Source organism: Hordeum vulgare, chromosome 5H (genome assembly GCF_904849725.1).
Source record: "Hordeum vulgare subsp. vulgare chromosome 5H, MorexV3_pseudomolecules_assembly, whole genome shotgun sequence".
Classification (NCBI taxonomy): domain Eukaryota; kingdom Viridiplantae; phylum Streptophyta; class Magnoliopsida; order Poales; family Poaceae; genus Hordeum; species Hordeum vulgare.
In genome coordinates, this window is record NC_058522.1 from 502,050,362 (window position 1) to 502,067,424 (window position 17,063).

The window sequence follows — 17,063 nt, forward strand, 5'->3', positions numbered from 1 at the left end:
TGAAAAATCTAAGCTCTTCCTCCATCTTCCTCTTTTCTCCAATTACTCTAAAATTTTCTTCACCAAGCTTAAGATTGTCTCTGATTCTGTACACGTTTTATTTGTCATACATTCTCCACAGTTCAGCTATGCAAAACTGCATAGCAACTGACCACTCAGGGTCTATCCACTCCAGATAGCTGCACTTTTGTTCTGCCTAAAATCCAAAAAAATATCAATGATTATTGGCAATTATAACAAATCATGAAATTGAGTGGAGCAGAAACTAACTAAGATTAACTATTTACAGTGTTAAGCAACATACCTTCTCCTTTGCACAAGCAAGAAAATGCCGGTCAGTGTCCATAGATTGAAATGCAACTTGCCTGAGTCAAGGCTATAGATGCGAACATTGAGAAGAGAGTTCATGAGCAATGCCACTCCATTCATAACATGGGATAGTCCTAGGAAGCTAAAAAGAGAAGAAATTGAACAAATCACCGACCTGTTAAGAAATTCCCAAATGAAGAACCCTAAACCTAACAGTATATGCTCGAATCCCCAAATTAACATACCTGGCTAGTCACACTCTGAGCTTGACCCCTCGCTTCAAGAAACCATGACAGAGCGGCGGACGGCGGCGAGTCGACGGTGGCGGCGGCGGCGGCAGGCGTCGAGATGGAGACAAAGCGGCCGATCGGTCTGATGTGGTGTGGCGCGACCAGCCACCCGCGCGAGCCAGTCATACACGGTGAGGAAATGGCCGTCTCCCGCCATCTAACGGTGCCCGTTAGCCCACGCCACGTCGACCCGACAGGTCGGTCCCACCTGTTGGCTTGGTTATTTTTGCGGCCAAATCGGCCCATCAATGCTCACTGTTACGCATTAGGCAAAGAACCGATGGTCCTCTATAACCTGTCTCAAATTTGATACTGATATGTTACCCTACCCAAATGTGGTGACTTTGCGTAAATAACTCACTTCGCCGTCTCCATGCCTCGGTCGCCCTAGCTCGCCCAGTGTGGGTCGTCAGAGAAATGCGGTTGCCGCGTCGTTCCTACAGGCCGCTTCCGGCGATTGAGGCCACTGTGGCGGAGGCGGACGCCCTAATCTCCCTGCCAACGGACGTCCTCGATGACTTCCTCAACCGCGTCGGGCCCCGCGACACCGTCCGCACGTCGCCGCTATCCCGCGCCTGGCGACGCCGATGGGAGGCCCGTCCATCACTCGACCTTGACTTTGAGTTTTTCACCAACTATGTGGGGGCCGTCGACAGCATCCTCCTCCGCTGCCCCGACCGCGTCCGGCGCTTCCGCGCCTACATTGACGAGCCCTACATAGGCCGCATCCACGACTAGCTCCTTGCCCTTTACCGTCGGGGTGTTGGGATCCTCGACATCTCCGGCTTCTTGGACCTCCCCTCCTCCGTCTTCACCTGCGACCGGCTCACCTCCCTCTGTCTCCGCTTCTGCGCCATCCCGCTGCCACCTCCGTGCTTCCAAGGCTGGCCAGAGTTGAGGAAAATGTATCTGTACTTCGTCGGCCTCCAAGAAAATGGCCAGTACCAACTGGAGGAGATCATCGCGACCTCACCGCTGCTCGAGGAGCTGACACTTCACGATGTATGTATCCCTGGCGAATTCAAAGAGTGGATGATTCAGGGGCCCAATCTGCGGTTCCTCTGTATATCTTCGGCTAAGGATTATGGTTGGGACCAGGGCCGGTCCATAGGTCGGGCAAAGGGAGCGAGCGCCCTGGGACCCCAAGAGGGGAGGGCCCAACTAAAATGTGTACTAGTAAACACTATACAAGCATACGTTACATATGAAAGATTATTAAGGATAAAATAGAGCCTAAATTTGTATAAGCATATGTTCACACCATATACTAATATGGTATACCACACATAGGCAAATCAATTAGATTAGCGAAGTTATGTTCAATTACAGTAGCCTCTCTTTACGATGAATGTCTAATATCATAATGAAAATAATGATAACTAGATTTCAATGTTTAAACAAATGCACAATTTTTAATTTCATAATTGTGTAGGACATCTCATTTGCATCAAATCAAACCAAGTGAAACTAGACGAGCATGCTATGTAATCGAATCATATTTTGAAGTATAATCAACAATATATTTGGTTCTTCGATGATTCTATTACTGAACTCAACTTGCAGGTCACAATTTTTATGACCTAGAATTTTCCATGGATAAGACTGCCTAAATACACTAGAAACCATTATTATGATATTTGTTAGTGTATATGATTTAGAAATCTTACCGTAATATTCAATAATATTAAAAGATATATGAACCCACACATGGATATGCAAATGTGTATACACTACATTATTTATGCAATATTATAAAATAAATTTGAAACATTGTTTTAACAATGAAGGGAAATTTTATATATCACAAGAATTTTATTTAAAAAAATTATGATATACACCACAACTGCGTAACAATGAATAATATAATATTATTTGAAAATATTCTTATGTCACTAAGTAATAAGATATATTTTAATTACAACTATAATATGGTTCACTTAATTTAGAATAAATATAAAATTTTAGTATAAAAATAACTGTTTTACATTGCCCCGGGCCCAAAACTGTTTTGGACCGGCTGTGGTTGGGACATTCACTACAGGAATCGTGCATTTTGCCGTCAGGATGCTACAGACGGCAAAGAAAGAATTACAGACGGCAAAAATTTTGCCGTCAGCCCATGACGGCAAAAAATGTCGTCAACCCATGTGCCCGCAAAGGGTAATTTTGCCGTCATCATTTTTTCTGGCAGACGGCAAAAAAATTGCCGACAGTGAAAATGGTTTGCCGTCATCAATTATGAGGCAGGCGGCAAAAATAGATAATAGACGGACCGGCGAGCCAAACAAACGACGTTAATTATTTTTGCTGTCAGCTCGGCTATCCGATAGACGGCAAAGAGATGCATTTGCCGTTAGTCTCATATTCAATAGACGGCGAAGAAATTTCATTTAATTAAAAAATGGTGGGTATGTCCTCGGTTGTTCTCGCTGCAGCGCCATCGATGGCGGTCCTTGGTCGTTTAGGTGGCAGAGGAGAGAGATAGTCGTCGGCGTGCTGGCAGTGAGCGTGTCCAGCGGCAAGATGGCGGCCGGCTATGAGCACGCCCGGTGGCCCGGGGTCGTTCTGGCAGAGGAGTAAGCCGAGGAGCCTCAGCTGTTACGGGGTCCTGCGACATGCGGCCGCGGCGAGGTTCGACGGGGTCCGGCCAAAGTGAGATCCGATCCGGGTAGCCGCGGCGGAGTCCGACCAGGGGCGGCCACGACGGGTCTGGTGCGGCATGGCTACAATGGGTCCGGCAAGGCTCAGAGAAGTTGTTTCTTTGGTGCTCGGGGAACGAGACTTGGCTGTGGCAGGGTCCGGCGAGGGTAGGCCGTGGCGGAGGCCGGCGAGGGGGGCCACGGCGGAGCAGTCGAGGGGCGGAGAGGAAGGGGTGATAAGCTCAGCCGCTGCAGGGTCCGGCGAAGGGCGCCATGGAGGGGTCCGGCGAGTGGCGCAATTGCTGAGTCTGGCGAGGAAGCTCCTGGTACACGCAGGCGAGGGAAGTTGCAGCTGCGTTTCTATGGTGGAGAGGAGATCGAGGGAGTTGGGAGCGTGCGCGTGGGAACGTGTGTTCCTGTGGAGGAGAGGAGACCGGGCAATCTAATGGATCGGTGGGTGTGGGCCTTGGGGCAGCCCCGCCACGTCATTGATCCACGGGACTTTGGTTCCAACCAATAGGAAAACTGTATATAGTTTGTGTTTGTTCACCCTATTATTTTTGGCAAAATAATCATGTTAAAATTTAGTAAATATTCTCACAAAATTCCCATGCCTTCTAGAGATAATAACGCAATACCATGCCAAATTTCATATACTTTAGACTATTATTACATTTTCAAATAATTTCAATAGTAGACACTATCATTTTGCCTACACTAAAAACAACACACATAAAAATCTTTGTCGTCTGCCAACCGAACAAAGTCGGCAAAATATGTGTTTCGAGATTTTGCGTTTTGAGATGTGCGGACGAGATACCGCCATGTCATCGATCCGTAGGACTGATCCGTGAGATGTGTTTCTTCTTTGCCGTCTACGGATTTTTTTACAGTCGGCAAAATATCTTTGCCGTCATCGGTTTTTCTTACAGACGGCAAAATATGTCTTTGCCGTCATCAGTGTAGTTTACAGACGGCAAAATATATTTGCCGTCATCATATTTTCTTAAAGACGGCAAAATATTTCTTTGCCATCAGTTATTCTTTGCCGTCAGGTCAGTGACGGCAAAATAACCCTTGCCGTCTGCCCCGACGATTAGCTGACGGCAAAAAACTTTTCTGTAGGCAAAATAGCTGATTCCTGTAGTGCTTGGGGATCTTCCGCGCGTGGATTCTACCGTCATTGAAATAGGGGACCGTGATTTGTCTAGATTTCTCTCCAGCCTTGCGAGCCTTACTGATCTTTAGATATCTACTTATCATCAACCTGTACACCAGCTCTGTTCACCCCTTCTTACCATTGAAATTAAATTTGGCACTCATAGACATAATTAAAATTTCTTAAGGGAACATCGAGGACTAGGTCATGTATTATTGTGCCTCATCCTCCTAGAGCATTTGTCCAGCTCATCTGCTTGTTAATTCATGATATTGTCCAATGATATGATTATTGTCAAGCATTTGATCTGCTAGGGACAACCGGGATCCGAACTCAAAGTGGTGTTGTGTTCCAAATCCCAACTTAATGAGAAACCACCTTGTTTGGAATGTAACTTGGAAATTACCTCCTCATGATGTTCTTTGTGTTAGCCACAAATTTCTATATATTTATTATCCTATAGTATTTCCTAGAAAAAATATTTCACCTCTTGAACTGAAGGAGTACAAGGTTGTGGTGGAGTTCAATCCAAAACACCTAGAGCAGAAGACCTAGTCCAAGATCTTGAATGAGAACACCAAGTTCTATTATAGTAGTGGGATACTCTTCGATGTATGTAGAGATGAAGTTCTTCAAGGGCATCATCGTATTCTTCACCTTCAGAAGCTTCACCGTAAATTGGCCTTGGCTTTCTTGAAGTATGTTGGACTACATGTTGTGGTGATCTTGCTCCATGAATCCACCCTCTTCTCCAATTGCTCCATTGCTTGCTACAACTCGCTCTCAAAGATAACAACAAGAACTAGTATGAATCAAAGGGGCTCTGATACCACTGAGGAGCAACTCCACCTTGCCGCTACAATGTGTACAATAAAAGTGTTGAAGGAATAACTTCCATGTGTCGTGCCAGATATCACTCGAGGCGGAGCTAGGGCCGATAGAGCAGCAGGAGTTCACTCCATAACTCCTAGATCACAAGACCTAGTCCAAGTCTTGAATGAGAACACCAAGTTCTGTTATAGTGGGATACATAGTCTGGTTACAAACTAGAGGTGATGACCTCTATTTATAGGGGCTTTGAGAAGCCTTCACATACTTCTACTTATGCCTAGAACACTCCGGAATACATTACTTAAGATCCACCATTCTACTCATAACTAGAGGCAGTGCGGAGCCACGAAAGAAATGGAGGGTGTGCACACCTACAAAAATCTACCTAATCCAAGTGTCATACAATAGTTGGCAAAAATATAATAGAGATAGCTCAATCAAGTCAGACAACATTATAGTTCCAACATATTCTGAATTTGCAATGTTGCACATACAAAGTCTTACATGGATACAAATATGTAGCAAACTACAACACTAAGTAACTCTATGACGTTCCTTTGCCATGAAAGCTTCAACTATGTCTTTCTCGCTTGCTTTCAAGAACACATCTCGTTCAATGAATGTCACTAAGCAATTATTCATCAGATCATCACCCATACTATTTCTCAACTTATTTTTCACTTGATTCATTACCGAAAATACTCTTTCCACACTCGTCGTGGCCACCGGGAAGATCAATACCAATTTGATAAGCATGTAGACCAAATCATAGAGAACATGTTTGTTTGTACCAACAAGCATAATACATAGTTCACCAATATTACACACGGATCTGAACCTACCATCTTGTTTCATATCATCAATAAAAGTAGCAAGTTGGAATTCAAGCCTTAGCAAATCCATGCTTGATATTTCCTGGGGGTAGAATTCAACAAGTTTCATTACCTTGAGTGCATCATAAGAAGAAAATGAATTGGCCGGGTTCAAAGTAGACATGCAAATCAGCAACTCCATATTAACCTCGTCAAACCTATTGTCAAGCTCTTGAATGATTTGATCAAGGATACCTAGATATACTTCTCTTCTATAACGATCATCATTTATTTGCAATTCATAATACCGATGTGATCTTCCATGAGGCACATAGCTATCCTCCGGTGTAGGAACCTGAATGCCATGTTTGTTGCAAAACAATGTCACCTTTGCAAGAAATTCTTCCCGCCATGAGACCTAATATGTAACATTTTGTTCTTTGCCAAACTAAAAAGTGCCATTGCATTAACAATATCTTGATCTCTCTTTTGCAATGACTGAGACAACTCATTAGTGTGGACAAGAATAATAAGCATCACATGAAGATTTAAAACAAAGTCATATGACTCCAAGGCAAAAGTCACTGCACGTATTCTTGTCCACTCACCCCTTTGCCGAAAAAGGGTTTCCCCCCGCTTTGTATACAAAGCAACCAACACTGTGCAGAGATCATTGTTGGGGCGAATACCACATCAAGCCCATAAAACGAAAAAGAAACAAATGCCAATAGCATTAGCTCGACAAAGAGCGGATGATCCGTCATCGATGCGCCTTCCGAAGACAAACCCCCACAGCCCGAGGCTCCGATCCGCCGCGCGCCAAGCAGCACCTCCAAGAAGGAATGCGACATCGACGACACTGTTGCCCGGATGAGTCCTAGGGTTTCCCCCGGCACGTGGAAGGAGGTAGGGATGGCTACGACCGACACCCTTTAGGAAGGAATGGTGGCACCCGCCGGTGTCACCGCATTGGAGCCGGACGAACCGGTAAGGATTTCTCCCGCACTCCACACCCCATCGTCCAACCGAAGCCGACCAGCCAAACCACCGCCAAACCCCACGCGCCAGCATGGTTGCGCCATCATCCATGCAGTCTCACTGCGAACACCAACACAAGGCCAAAGAGACCAGTGAGCTGCGCCAAACGATGAAGCAACAGCACCAAAACCGAGCGGGAGGAAATCCACCTCCACCGCCGACGTGCAGGAGGCCTGCGCCTCTGGCACCGTCGCGGTCACCGAGCTGACATGGCAGTAGGGCATACCAGGCCACCCTGGCCTACCAAGCCCGAAACGGGCCCGCTAAGCCATGTCGGCCATGCTCCAGCGGGATGGGAACGGCGCCGCGAGCACCCAACCGCTCGTCGCTACTCCCCCGTCTCCCGGAAGCTCCGCCACAAACTTGCTCCATCGTTGGCCTACCGAGGCCCAGATCTGGGCCGGGAGGCTGTCGCCAGATCCCGCCGCAGCGTCACCCCGCCACCAACGACGCCGTCGCCGCCCAAGCCGCGCCTAGGAGCCCGCCACCACCTGGAACGCCGACGCCTAGGAGCACCCCGAGGTGCAGCTCCGCCTCGCGTCGGAGAGCCACCAGGAGGGTAAGGGCCGGAGGGCCGCCACCACCAGCGAACCCGGGGCCAGCCGGCCGCGGGTGCTAGCGACGACAGCGGAGAGGGGAGGGAGAGAGCGGGGCTAGAGGAAGGGGAGGTAGGCCGCGGCCGGTCACCCGCGGGTCGACGCGATCGCGGGAGCGGAGGCTCCTTTGATAAAGAGAGTTGTTGAGAGACGTATCGTCCACTCACCCCTTTGTGAAGGATCTTTTCAAATATTATCAAGTACTTCTAGTATAGTGGGGTACATGGTAACAATGTGCAAAATGGTTCCAAAATGAGAACCCCATCGAGTATAACCGGGTCTAGCCAATCCCATCTCTTGATTTAACCCACTTCCACTTTCAATTTCACCCATTTTAAGTGCTTCCAAAATCTTTTGAGCTCTAACATCTCAAAGCATGTCATTACGCTTGCAAGAAACTCCAATAATATTGAGCAAGTAAGCAACATGGTCAAAAAATCATTTACACGGTCCATTTTCCTTTGCCACGACAATAAGAACCAATTGAAGTTGATGTGCAAACAATGAATGTAATAAGAAGAGGGCAGCTCTTTCACGATCAATGTTTTCAACCCTTTAATTTCCCTTTTCATGTTGCTTGCCCATTCATATCCTTGCACGCGGGTTTGAGTAAGAGTCAAATGATGATCGATAAGCAAAGATTCAATTGCAGCTTCAAGTGACAAAGAAGTTGTGTTGGCAACATGAACAACTCCAAGAAACCTCTCACACCCCTTTCCAACTTTATCAACATAATGTATGAAAATAGGAAGTTGCTCTTTGTGAGATGCATCACTAGATTCGTCAGCTAGGATTGCATAGTGTTCATCACCAAGATCTTCAATAATTCGTTTTGTAGTTAGCACAACACAACATTCAATAATTTGCTTTTGTATTATTGGGCTATACTTTTCAAACCAAACAAAACTAGATTGTCGATTATTACCATTGGTATTCCTGACTTGAAAAGCATGTGCATATGGTTGGCATGCAGTTTTTGCAATATATCTTCTTTGAATGCTATCTTGATCATTATAAGCATACTCTGAAATGGGAGTTCTTTTCAATGGATCAAATGAAAAGACAAGTGCACTTATAAGCATACTTCAGATACTATTTTTGGGGAAGTAGGAATAAGATGCATCAGGTTTTGGTTTTGGGGAAGCTTCAAAGCTCACCTTGATGCCTACTGGATTGGAAAAGTTACCGGCTAGGGGGCGATGGCCGACGACGAGGGTGGGAGGCGGCGTCCGACATGGCGGCGGCTGGCCGACCACATGACGAGGGGAGGGGAGGGGCAAGAAGAGGGTAGTGGCAATGGGAGGGGCTCGCCGACTAGGGGCTGACGGCAAACAGCAAGGGTGGGACCGTGGCGGCGGCGGCTGACCGACCTGGCGACGCGACTACGCGAGGGTTGTCCCGCTCTGTTGCTGCTCAGTCCTACCGGTGCTACTACACGGGCTGACTCGGAGGGGAGTCCCTAATCAGCGCCGCACGCGCCCGATAAGGAACTGGCGCCTGGAGCAGCTTGATTTTGGGCCGGCCCATGTAACGCTGCCTGACCGCTCGCTCCCGCCTGATCACTCGCTTGCTCGCTCCCTCGCTCGCTCGTGGACAGTTTTGGTCGTGCATGGTTGACCAATTAATTAGTAAATCGTTGACTTTAATAAAAAAGATGAGGAAATAAAATATAAAATATAAAAATAAAAATTGGCATTTCAAAAAAGTTCATCCTATTTTTATAAGGTCAATCAAATTCAAAAAAAGTTCACTAATTTTCAAAAATCGTTCATCGAATTTTAAAAAAATCATCATTTTTAAAAAAAGTTCATCGAATTTAAAAATGTCATCGTATTTCAAAAAATGTTCACCGATTTCTTAAAAAAATCATCAAATTTGATAAAAGTTCATCATTTTTTTAAAACGTTCACCGATTTTTAAAAAAAGTTCATCGAATTTTATTAAAAGTTCATCATTTTTTTTAAATCATTGAATTTGAAAAAGTCCACAGTTTTTGGAAAAAAGTTCATCAGATTTGATAAAAATTCATCATTTTTTAAAAAAGTTCATCGAATTTTAAAAAAGTTCACAAATTTTGAAAAAAAATTCATGAAAATTTAAAAAGAGTTCATCGAATTTAAAAGTAAAAAAGAACAAAAACTAAAAAATTGTTCCAAATAAAAAATAAAAAACGAACAAAGAAAAGTACTCCCTCCGTTCCTAAATATAAGTCTTTTTAGAGGTTCTACTAGAAGACTACATACGGATGTATATAGACATACTTTAGAATATAGATTCATTCATTTTGCTTTGTATTTAGTCTCCTAATGAAATTTCTTTAAAGACTTATATTTAGGAACGGAGGAAATAGTAAACAACAGAACAAAACCCTTCCAAATAAAAAAAGAAAGACGAAAAAAGAAAATGGAAAAAAGGAAAAGACGTGCTAGTAGAAAAGAAGGAAGAAGCAATAGAAGATCAACTGATGGTCCACGATCGAATGGTTATTCCACCGTGCAAATGTGTAAAAGATCGTAGGATTTTAGTAAAGACTCTAGAAAAACAGCAGCCAGGGTTGAGAAAAGAAGAGAAAATAAATACTAGACTACAATTTTAGTATCTAGAAGTAGCCAAACAGATTTGACATATGGTTTTATTTTTATTTTCCTATCCATTGTTCCTCCTCATGAACTGACCATTTTGTTTCTTGTGGGTCGAGACTCGAGAGCCTCTATAAATTGTAACATCCGAAAATCCTATTCTTCCAAAAACGGGTTCATGCCTTTGTGGGTTGTGGATGTGACTTTGCCTACATGAGTAAAGAATGTAATATTTGTTCAACGATTCTGGATATGTGTTGAGTTTAATTTTTCACTGTAATATTTGTTCAGTGATTCTGCATATGTGTTGTTTAATGTTTGATAGTTTTCTTTTGTGTGTTTCAGTTAAATGGAGCTAACATTCTAGAGACCCTTCCATTCACCTTTGTCAACTTAAAGAGCTTGACACTGCTGACACACTTCTGTGAACTTCACTCCTTTTTGTCAACCATTTGCTTGCTAAGGAGGGCTCCAAGCCTTGAAAGCCTCAAAATAGAGGTAATGTTTAGTTCTATGTAATACAACATCTATATTTACATTACATGATGGCCGTCATCATTGCTTCCAATGAATGACTGTTTACCTATATTTGTTAAGGTTATTTATGATTATCACATGGGGCAGAACTTTGAGGCAAATGTACAGTTTCAAAATGCACAGTTTACTGATGGCATGTGTGCCAACCTTCAGTTTGTGGATATGGCTGGTATCTTCTTGTTTTCAAATGAAATGTCCTTCATAGAGGTTATTCTCTCTAAAGCAAGGCTTCTTCGCAAATTATCCATTAGTCTCAGTTGTGGTGCCGAAAATGGTGTGGAATTGGCAATGTCTAATGAGGATGCACTGAAGAAGTTACTAAAGTACAAAAAAGTTTCAACTCATGCGGAGGTTATATTTGAAGGTAAATAATCGTATCAGCGTTATTGCATACCAGCATTGCATTGATACATAATATCATTGTTTAGGAAGTTTGACACCATGCATACCAGCATAACAATGATACATAATAGCAAAGGACATAGTAGCAGTGCCTAATTCGTTCCAACTTTACTATTCTGTTTTCACTTATGTATTATTCAAGATAAGCAAAGATAATATTTGTGGCTAGAAGAGAGGGTGTTTGGCAGGAAGAGAACGATCACATTCACAGGTGAATGTGAACAAGGCTCAATGCATTCAGGAATTTTTCCATGCTCGTGCTTCATCTTTTCTTTTCTTAACAGCTTTCAGCTAGTCTGCACGACATATTTTGTTCCATCTGCTTTATGGCTGTTGGGATGCGCTGCATAAACGGTGTTCTTCTGGTGCAGGCAAGTTGTGCTCTTACTAGATTGTTTTCACCCTTGGAGGCTGGAAATCCGTGAAGCTGCTCCGCTGGAATGACACAGTACTCTCTGATGACCAATGTAGTCTTTTGAAGATCAGACGCGCCACATCCACGAAAAATCTCCGTCCCAAGGGACTGCCGTAGTTATGTATTCTGAAAGTAATTTGGCACAAAGTTTGTGATACAATTCAGTGCATTAGCCTGTCCTGTTGGTACTTACGCTGTTGCGGAGAATTCCCTTTATGAACTTCCAGGATTGCTCTTTCAGAAATGAAAAACTTTGCAGACTTAGCTTTGCTTAGATTAGATGCTGGCTGTTTTACATGTACCATATTGCTACTACGCACACGAGTCGGGAGAAATAAAGTGAAACTCGTATGGTTGCATAAGTTGCTGCTTCACTCGAGCTCGGATTTACAGGTTTAACTTCACGTGTGATGTACATCCGCACAAAAAGATATATTTCAATCAGAACTTCTGTATGTGTGCTTTGGTTTGCGCAAATTAATCGGGTGCCTCGTCCTTGAGTCACCCGACGGAGTAGACAAATGAATCATGACTAAACTGTAGCCATTCATTGTGCACTAGCGTCTCATAATCACCTGTTCCTTGCATATTGCACGACCGCTTCACCTCCCAAGCAGCAACCTGCTGCCAAAATTTTGCCATTCATGTCATCGTAATCTAGAGAAATAAGGCTGGCTTAGGAGCGGCTCGACCTGTTACCAAAGTTTTACCATTTACATGACCACAATAAAAGTTCTGTGGCTTGATTTAGGATCAAATCACTGATACTACCCTACAGAAGAAACTGGTAAGCAAATTATCTGAAAACCCCAATGGACTGTGGTCAGCAGCGCTGACAATGAAATTCCAGCATTTTGGTAATGTAAGCGGTGAAAAATCAAGGGGCACAACTTGGCCTGGAAGAATCTTCATGCTACCTCTTCCACAAAAAATATCCGACTTCTGGCATCATTGTACGAATGATTATACATTTTCCAAGCAGATAAAAGAATAACTGATTTAGTGATCTAAACGCTTCTTTACAGAGGGTCAATGCCATCACTGATGGCAAAAAGGGCATATCATCATCAGCATGGTCAGTAAGCAGTCTATCATGACATAGTGGCGCCTCCTTGTACATTTATTTTCAAGTGTACATTACAAGAGTTACCCTGAGGAGCTACACCGCATTATGTCAACTCCTGGGAAATATACAGGGTCTACAGCAAACGACGGCAAGCAACAGTTCGAAGGCAAAGAACGCCATGCTGCTCCACACAAACATGGTCCATCTCCAGTGCCAGAGCACTTTCTTGAGCAGAGGAAGCTCGGCCTCGAGCTTTAGCGACGCGGCATAGATCTCCGGGATGCCTGCACCAGTGGCAAACTCGGCTCGTTGCTCGAGCAGTATCCTTACTCCTGTTATTGGTTCGAAAGCCTGCTTAATGCCCGTCATTTTTAGTCTGATCACCTGAGACTCCGAAGAGTAGCCGGACAAGAGAGAAACGCTTTGGAGGAAAGTTTCTATGAAGTGCATGTGGACGCTCTTGAACTTTAGCATGCATGGTTGGCTTGAAGCAGTGACCACTTTCCCATCTGCAGATAGAAGCTCTGCCCTTACCTGAACTCAAAGGGAGAAGGCAAATCAGATGGAGAGCCAATTTGTTTAACCAATGTTGTGCATAAAACTTTGTACAGATCCTGCTAAATATGAAGAGCTCCACAACTGGAACTGTCTATATTGCGTGTACATATCTTACTATGAATCCTCAACTGACAACATGAACTGGGTATATAATGCATTGGTATTCTTCGTAAGTATAGCACAGTTAGTTGGAAAGAATGACATTTCGTCAAGGCAGAAACAGCAAGTTGACTGAACTCCCTTATGATAAGCATACCGCTGATCTGGCTGCAACTCATACGCACCGGCACAATATGCTGTAGCATGTTTTGCCAGATTAAGAGAATGCATTATTCTTGAATTTCATAGCTTAGTCGAACCATTAACATTCGCAGCCTGACACCAGAGACAGTACATCTATCTCACCAGAAATGGTTTAGATTCACTGATTCACCTACCTGGCATGGCTTTGCATGTCAGGGATCTACCTTCTAGTCTCATCTCCATTTGGTAGGTTGCGGATTATATAACCTCATTCCGTTTAGCCGCTTTTAGTTTAGATATTTGATAGTTGGCTAGCTGTTCTTTTCATAATCAAGTAACGTACAGATGCATTATTGTGTTCCTGAACATATAGTATGAGATAAACTGTGAGAGCAAAACCATTGGATAACAGAACTTAGCTTTATTGAACTTTACAAAACAATGTCAGCACAACTTCCTTCTCACACAGATTTAAAATTAGCATGGTTAAGAACAGCAACCACAAACTATGAATTAATATCATTACTCCCTTTGTCCCAAAATTCTTGTCTTAGGTTTGTCTAGAAATGGATTTATCTAAATACAAAAACGTGACTAGATACATTCATATCTAGACAAATTTAAGACAAGAATTTTGGGACGGAGGGAGTATAATACATTAATTTTCTTTAGATCCAGAAATATGCTTTCTAAGCCTGGCAGCTTCTCCTAATCAAAATTCGTGCTGACATCTCAGTGCACAAGAAAGTTGCAGTTATTAACTTCTTAGTTACCATAGTATTGCCCAAAATGACATGATTGAAGACAGAAACTGGCAGGGATACAAATTTGTAATCATCAGTTCAGTTAGCCAAACTTCAATCCAGTATATTCTGTTCCCTTAATAGCCGAACTTCAATCCAAAATGACATGATGGAAGACAGAAATTGGCAGACATCTTTCAAGAAAATTATCATGTCAAACTACTTTGACAAGGACCGGCATGAAAGGTACCTGGAAAACCCCGAGCCTCCTGTTGTAATCCGACTCGGGCAGCGTCAGCAACACCTCGAGCTGCATCCGCTGGTGCGGCGGCACCAGCCGGCCCACCGGCACAAACGCCACAGGTCTAGGCTTGGTGTAGTCGAAATTCAGGTTCTCTGTCACCTGAACGGGCTCCTCCACCACTTTCCCCACCAAGAGCCCCCCTGCCGTGAACGCCATAGCGAGCAGCGCGCAGAGCACCATGCAGACGTACATGGCCCAGAGCGAGCCCCAGAGCAGCCTCGCCACCACGCGCGCCACCCCCTCCCCCGCTCCGAGCCACGCGTTCACCGCGCCGGTGGCCTGCCCCGCCACCCCGAGAGCCCAGTCCCTCGCCCGCTGCGCCGAGCCCAGCGGGTCGGTCACGAACAGGTACCACCATTGCATCAGCCGGAAGGGGAACACGAGGCAGGCGACGAGCGCGCTGACCTGGAAAGCCACGGCCTTGATGACCAGCATGGCGAGGGACTCGAGAAAGACCGGCGGCGGCGCCGTCGGCCTGTGATCCGTCGCCGAGGCCTCCGGCTCCGCGACCTTCTCGTCCACCTCCTCCTCGGAGGACGCCGGCTCCGCGTCCTTCTCGCTCACATCCGACTCGGGGGTGGCCGGCTCCGCGTCCTTCTCGTCGACATTCGCCTCGGGGGTCGCCGGCTCCGCGTCCTTCTCCTCCACATTCGCCTCGGGGGCCGCCGGCTCCGCGTCCTTCTGGTCCACCTCCTCCTCGAGGGGAGTGGGAGAACGGGGCGCGCTGGTGGCCTCGGAGGAATCGAAATCGGAATCGGAATCGGAATCGTGCTTGGCCTTGTCCTTGTCGGGCTCATCGGCCGCGGTGACGGTGGATGAGGCGGAAGCCGAGGGGGAGACGGGGTCATCGGGCTGCTTCAGGATTTGGGCGCGGCGCGGGCGGCGGCGGAGGGTGGAGGAGGACGGGGTGTGGGGGGAGGGGGGAGGAGGGGGTGTGGGGAGGGCGTCGGGGGCGTCGAAGAAGGCGGCGACGGAGGCGGGCGGTGCGGAGGGCGCGGCGGCGGGGTCGTCGGCGTCCATCGGAGGGGAACCGGACGCGTGGCCGGGGAAGGGGAAGGGGAAGGGGACGAGGAGGTGCGGGGGGCATGGACAGGTGGAGGATTTCCTGGCAAGGAAAGGGTCAGGAATCCTGGGCGGTGAGCGGTGGGGGAAGGCGGGCGGGCATTTTGCAGTTTCGCCCTTGTAGATCGCACTTTCCTCCCTCGTAACATTAGTGTTTTTTCAGATGGCTTTACTCCCTAACCATTTTCTTCGAAATTACTTTACTTGTCATTTTTATTCTACTAGGTTGTCATGTGGTCTCACAAAGCTTGTAGGTGCTTATAAAATCACAATTGTCACATATTTTTTTGTGTTTGTCATTTTAATCCTACCTCGTTATCATATTGTCTCATACAACTTGTCAGTCGTTGTAAAAAAAGTAGTTGTCACGGTGTTTGCTATATTTATATGTTAAATTCTATCCTCGATTGTTATGTTGTGTCTAAATAAAATGACATTTGATTGTTCTGAACGTAGTTGTGGTAGTGTTTTGTTGTGTCGGTCAGTTAAATTGTACTCAAATCTCATATAAGTTTATCAGTTGTTATAAACACTATAGTTGTCGTATTATTTTGCAACGCTTGCCACTTCAATTATAACTAGTGGCCAGTTATTTTATAACATTCATGCACCTCCACCACCTCATTACCACGAGTATTCTATGTAATGAAGAAAAGTAAATCAAGCATGCATGCTATATGCTCTGTCATACAAAAAGATAGACCATGCATACATGCATGCTACAAGCTCGTGCGTAGTACTCAATATGCATGCATTTCCCAGAAGCAAAAAAAATAGACCATGCATGCACGGCAACGAGAGACCATCCAACTCCTCTCGGTCAAGGTCCTAGACATAGCTAGCTACAGACAAGAAAAAAAAGGTGGATGTATTTGGGGTGGGGTCCAAGCTATAACGACATATGACACGACCACCTCCTAAACGGCTCACACCCCGCGCATCTTTTTTAATAGACTGTCGGGATATTTCTAAATGGTGAAAACACTTCCAACCCTTTGTTTTTTGAAACTATTAGCACAAATGCCCGTGCGTTACAACGGTCGAAAGAGAAAAAAATATCATGTCAATGACCCACTCCGGTAATCGTGAAAAAACAGAAGATGACATTTTCTAGGGAAGGCCTATATGGCCTGGTTTATTGATAACTAACAATGATTACATCTTCCACAAGATAAGCAGTTAGGGCGGTCATCGTCCCAAGTACAAGAAACATTATTAAGATAATTATACTTATAGCTAGTTCATGAGCCACAACATTGGCCTCACGTAGACAATGCATGAATTTGACCTTCCCTTTTAAAGACACACAATCCATGATTTCTATGTATATTGCAGCAGCTGAAAACACCGTTTGTCTCGCCCGAGCACAAATTAACAACGTCGAGGAAATCAGATTCCACCATCACATTATGAATACCCCGAGAAAAAAAATAAGCGATAGTATTTGTTGCATCGGCACCATGTGAAGTTTGTCTATGAA

General features: G+C 45.0%; 1 protein-coding gene and 1 pseudogene across 1 annotated transcript; one reads left to right on the forward strand and one right to left on the reverse strand.

Moving 5' to 3' along the window:
• Positions 1 to 1,016: 1,016 nt before the first annotated feature.
• On the forward strand, positions 1,017 to 11,487 carry LOC123397040 (annotated as a pseudogene).
• Positions 11,488 to 12,696: 1,209 nt separating this feature from the next.
• Positions 12,697 to 15,541, reverse strand: LOC123400107 (seipin-2-like). Its single transcript, XM_045094518.1, has 2 exons — positions 14,468 to 15,541; positions 12,697 to 13,207 (listed from the first exon to the last, which is right to left on the reverse strand). Exons 1-2 carry the CDS (start codon positions 15,539 to 15,541, stop codon positions 12,782 to 12,784), a joined length of 1,500 nt encoding a protein of 499 aa, XP_044950453.1. The 3' UTR covers positions 12,697 to 12,781.
• Between the last annotated feature and the right edge of the window lie 1,522 nt (positions 15,542 to 17,063).

Excerpts from the sequence above, each read along its gene's own strand:
- LOC123400107 (XM_045094518.1), bottom strand. The coding sequence starts at position 15,541 with ATGGACGCCGACGACCCCGCCGCCGCGCCCTCCGCACCGCCCGCCTCC. Across the intron at positions 13,208-14,467 it reads GGAGGCTCGGGGTTTTCCAG|GTAAGGGCAGAGCTTCTATC; the intron begins GTACCTTTCATG and ends CTTTGAGTTCAG.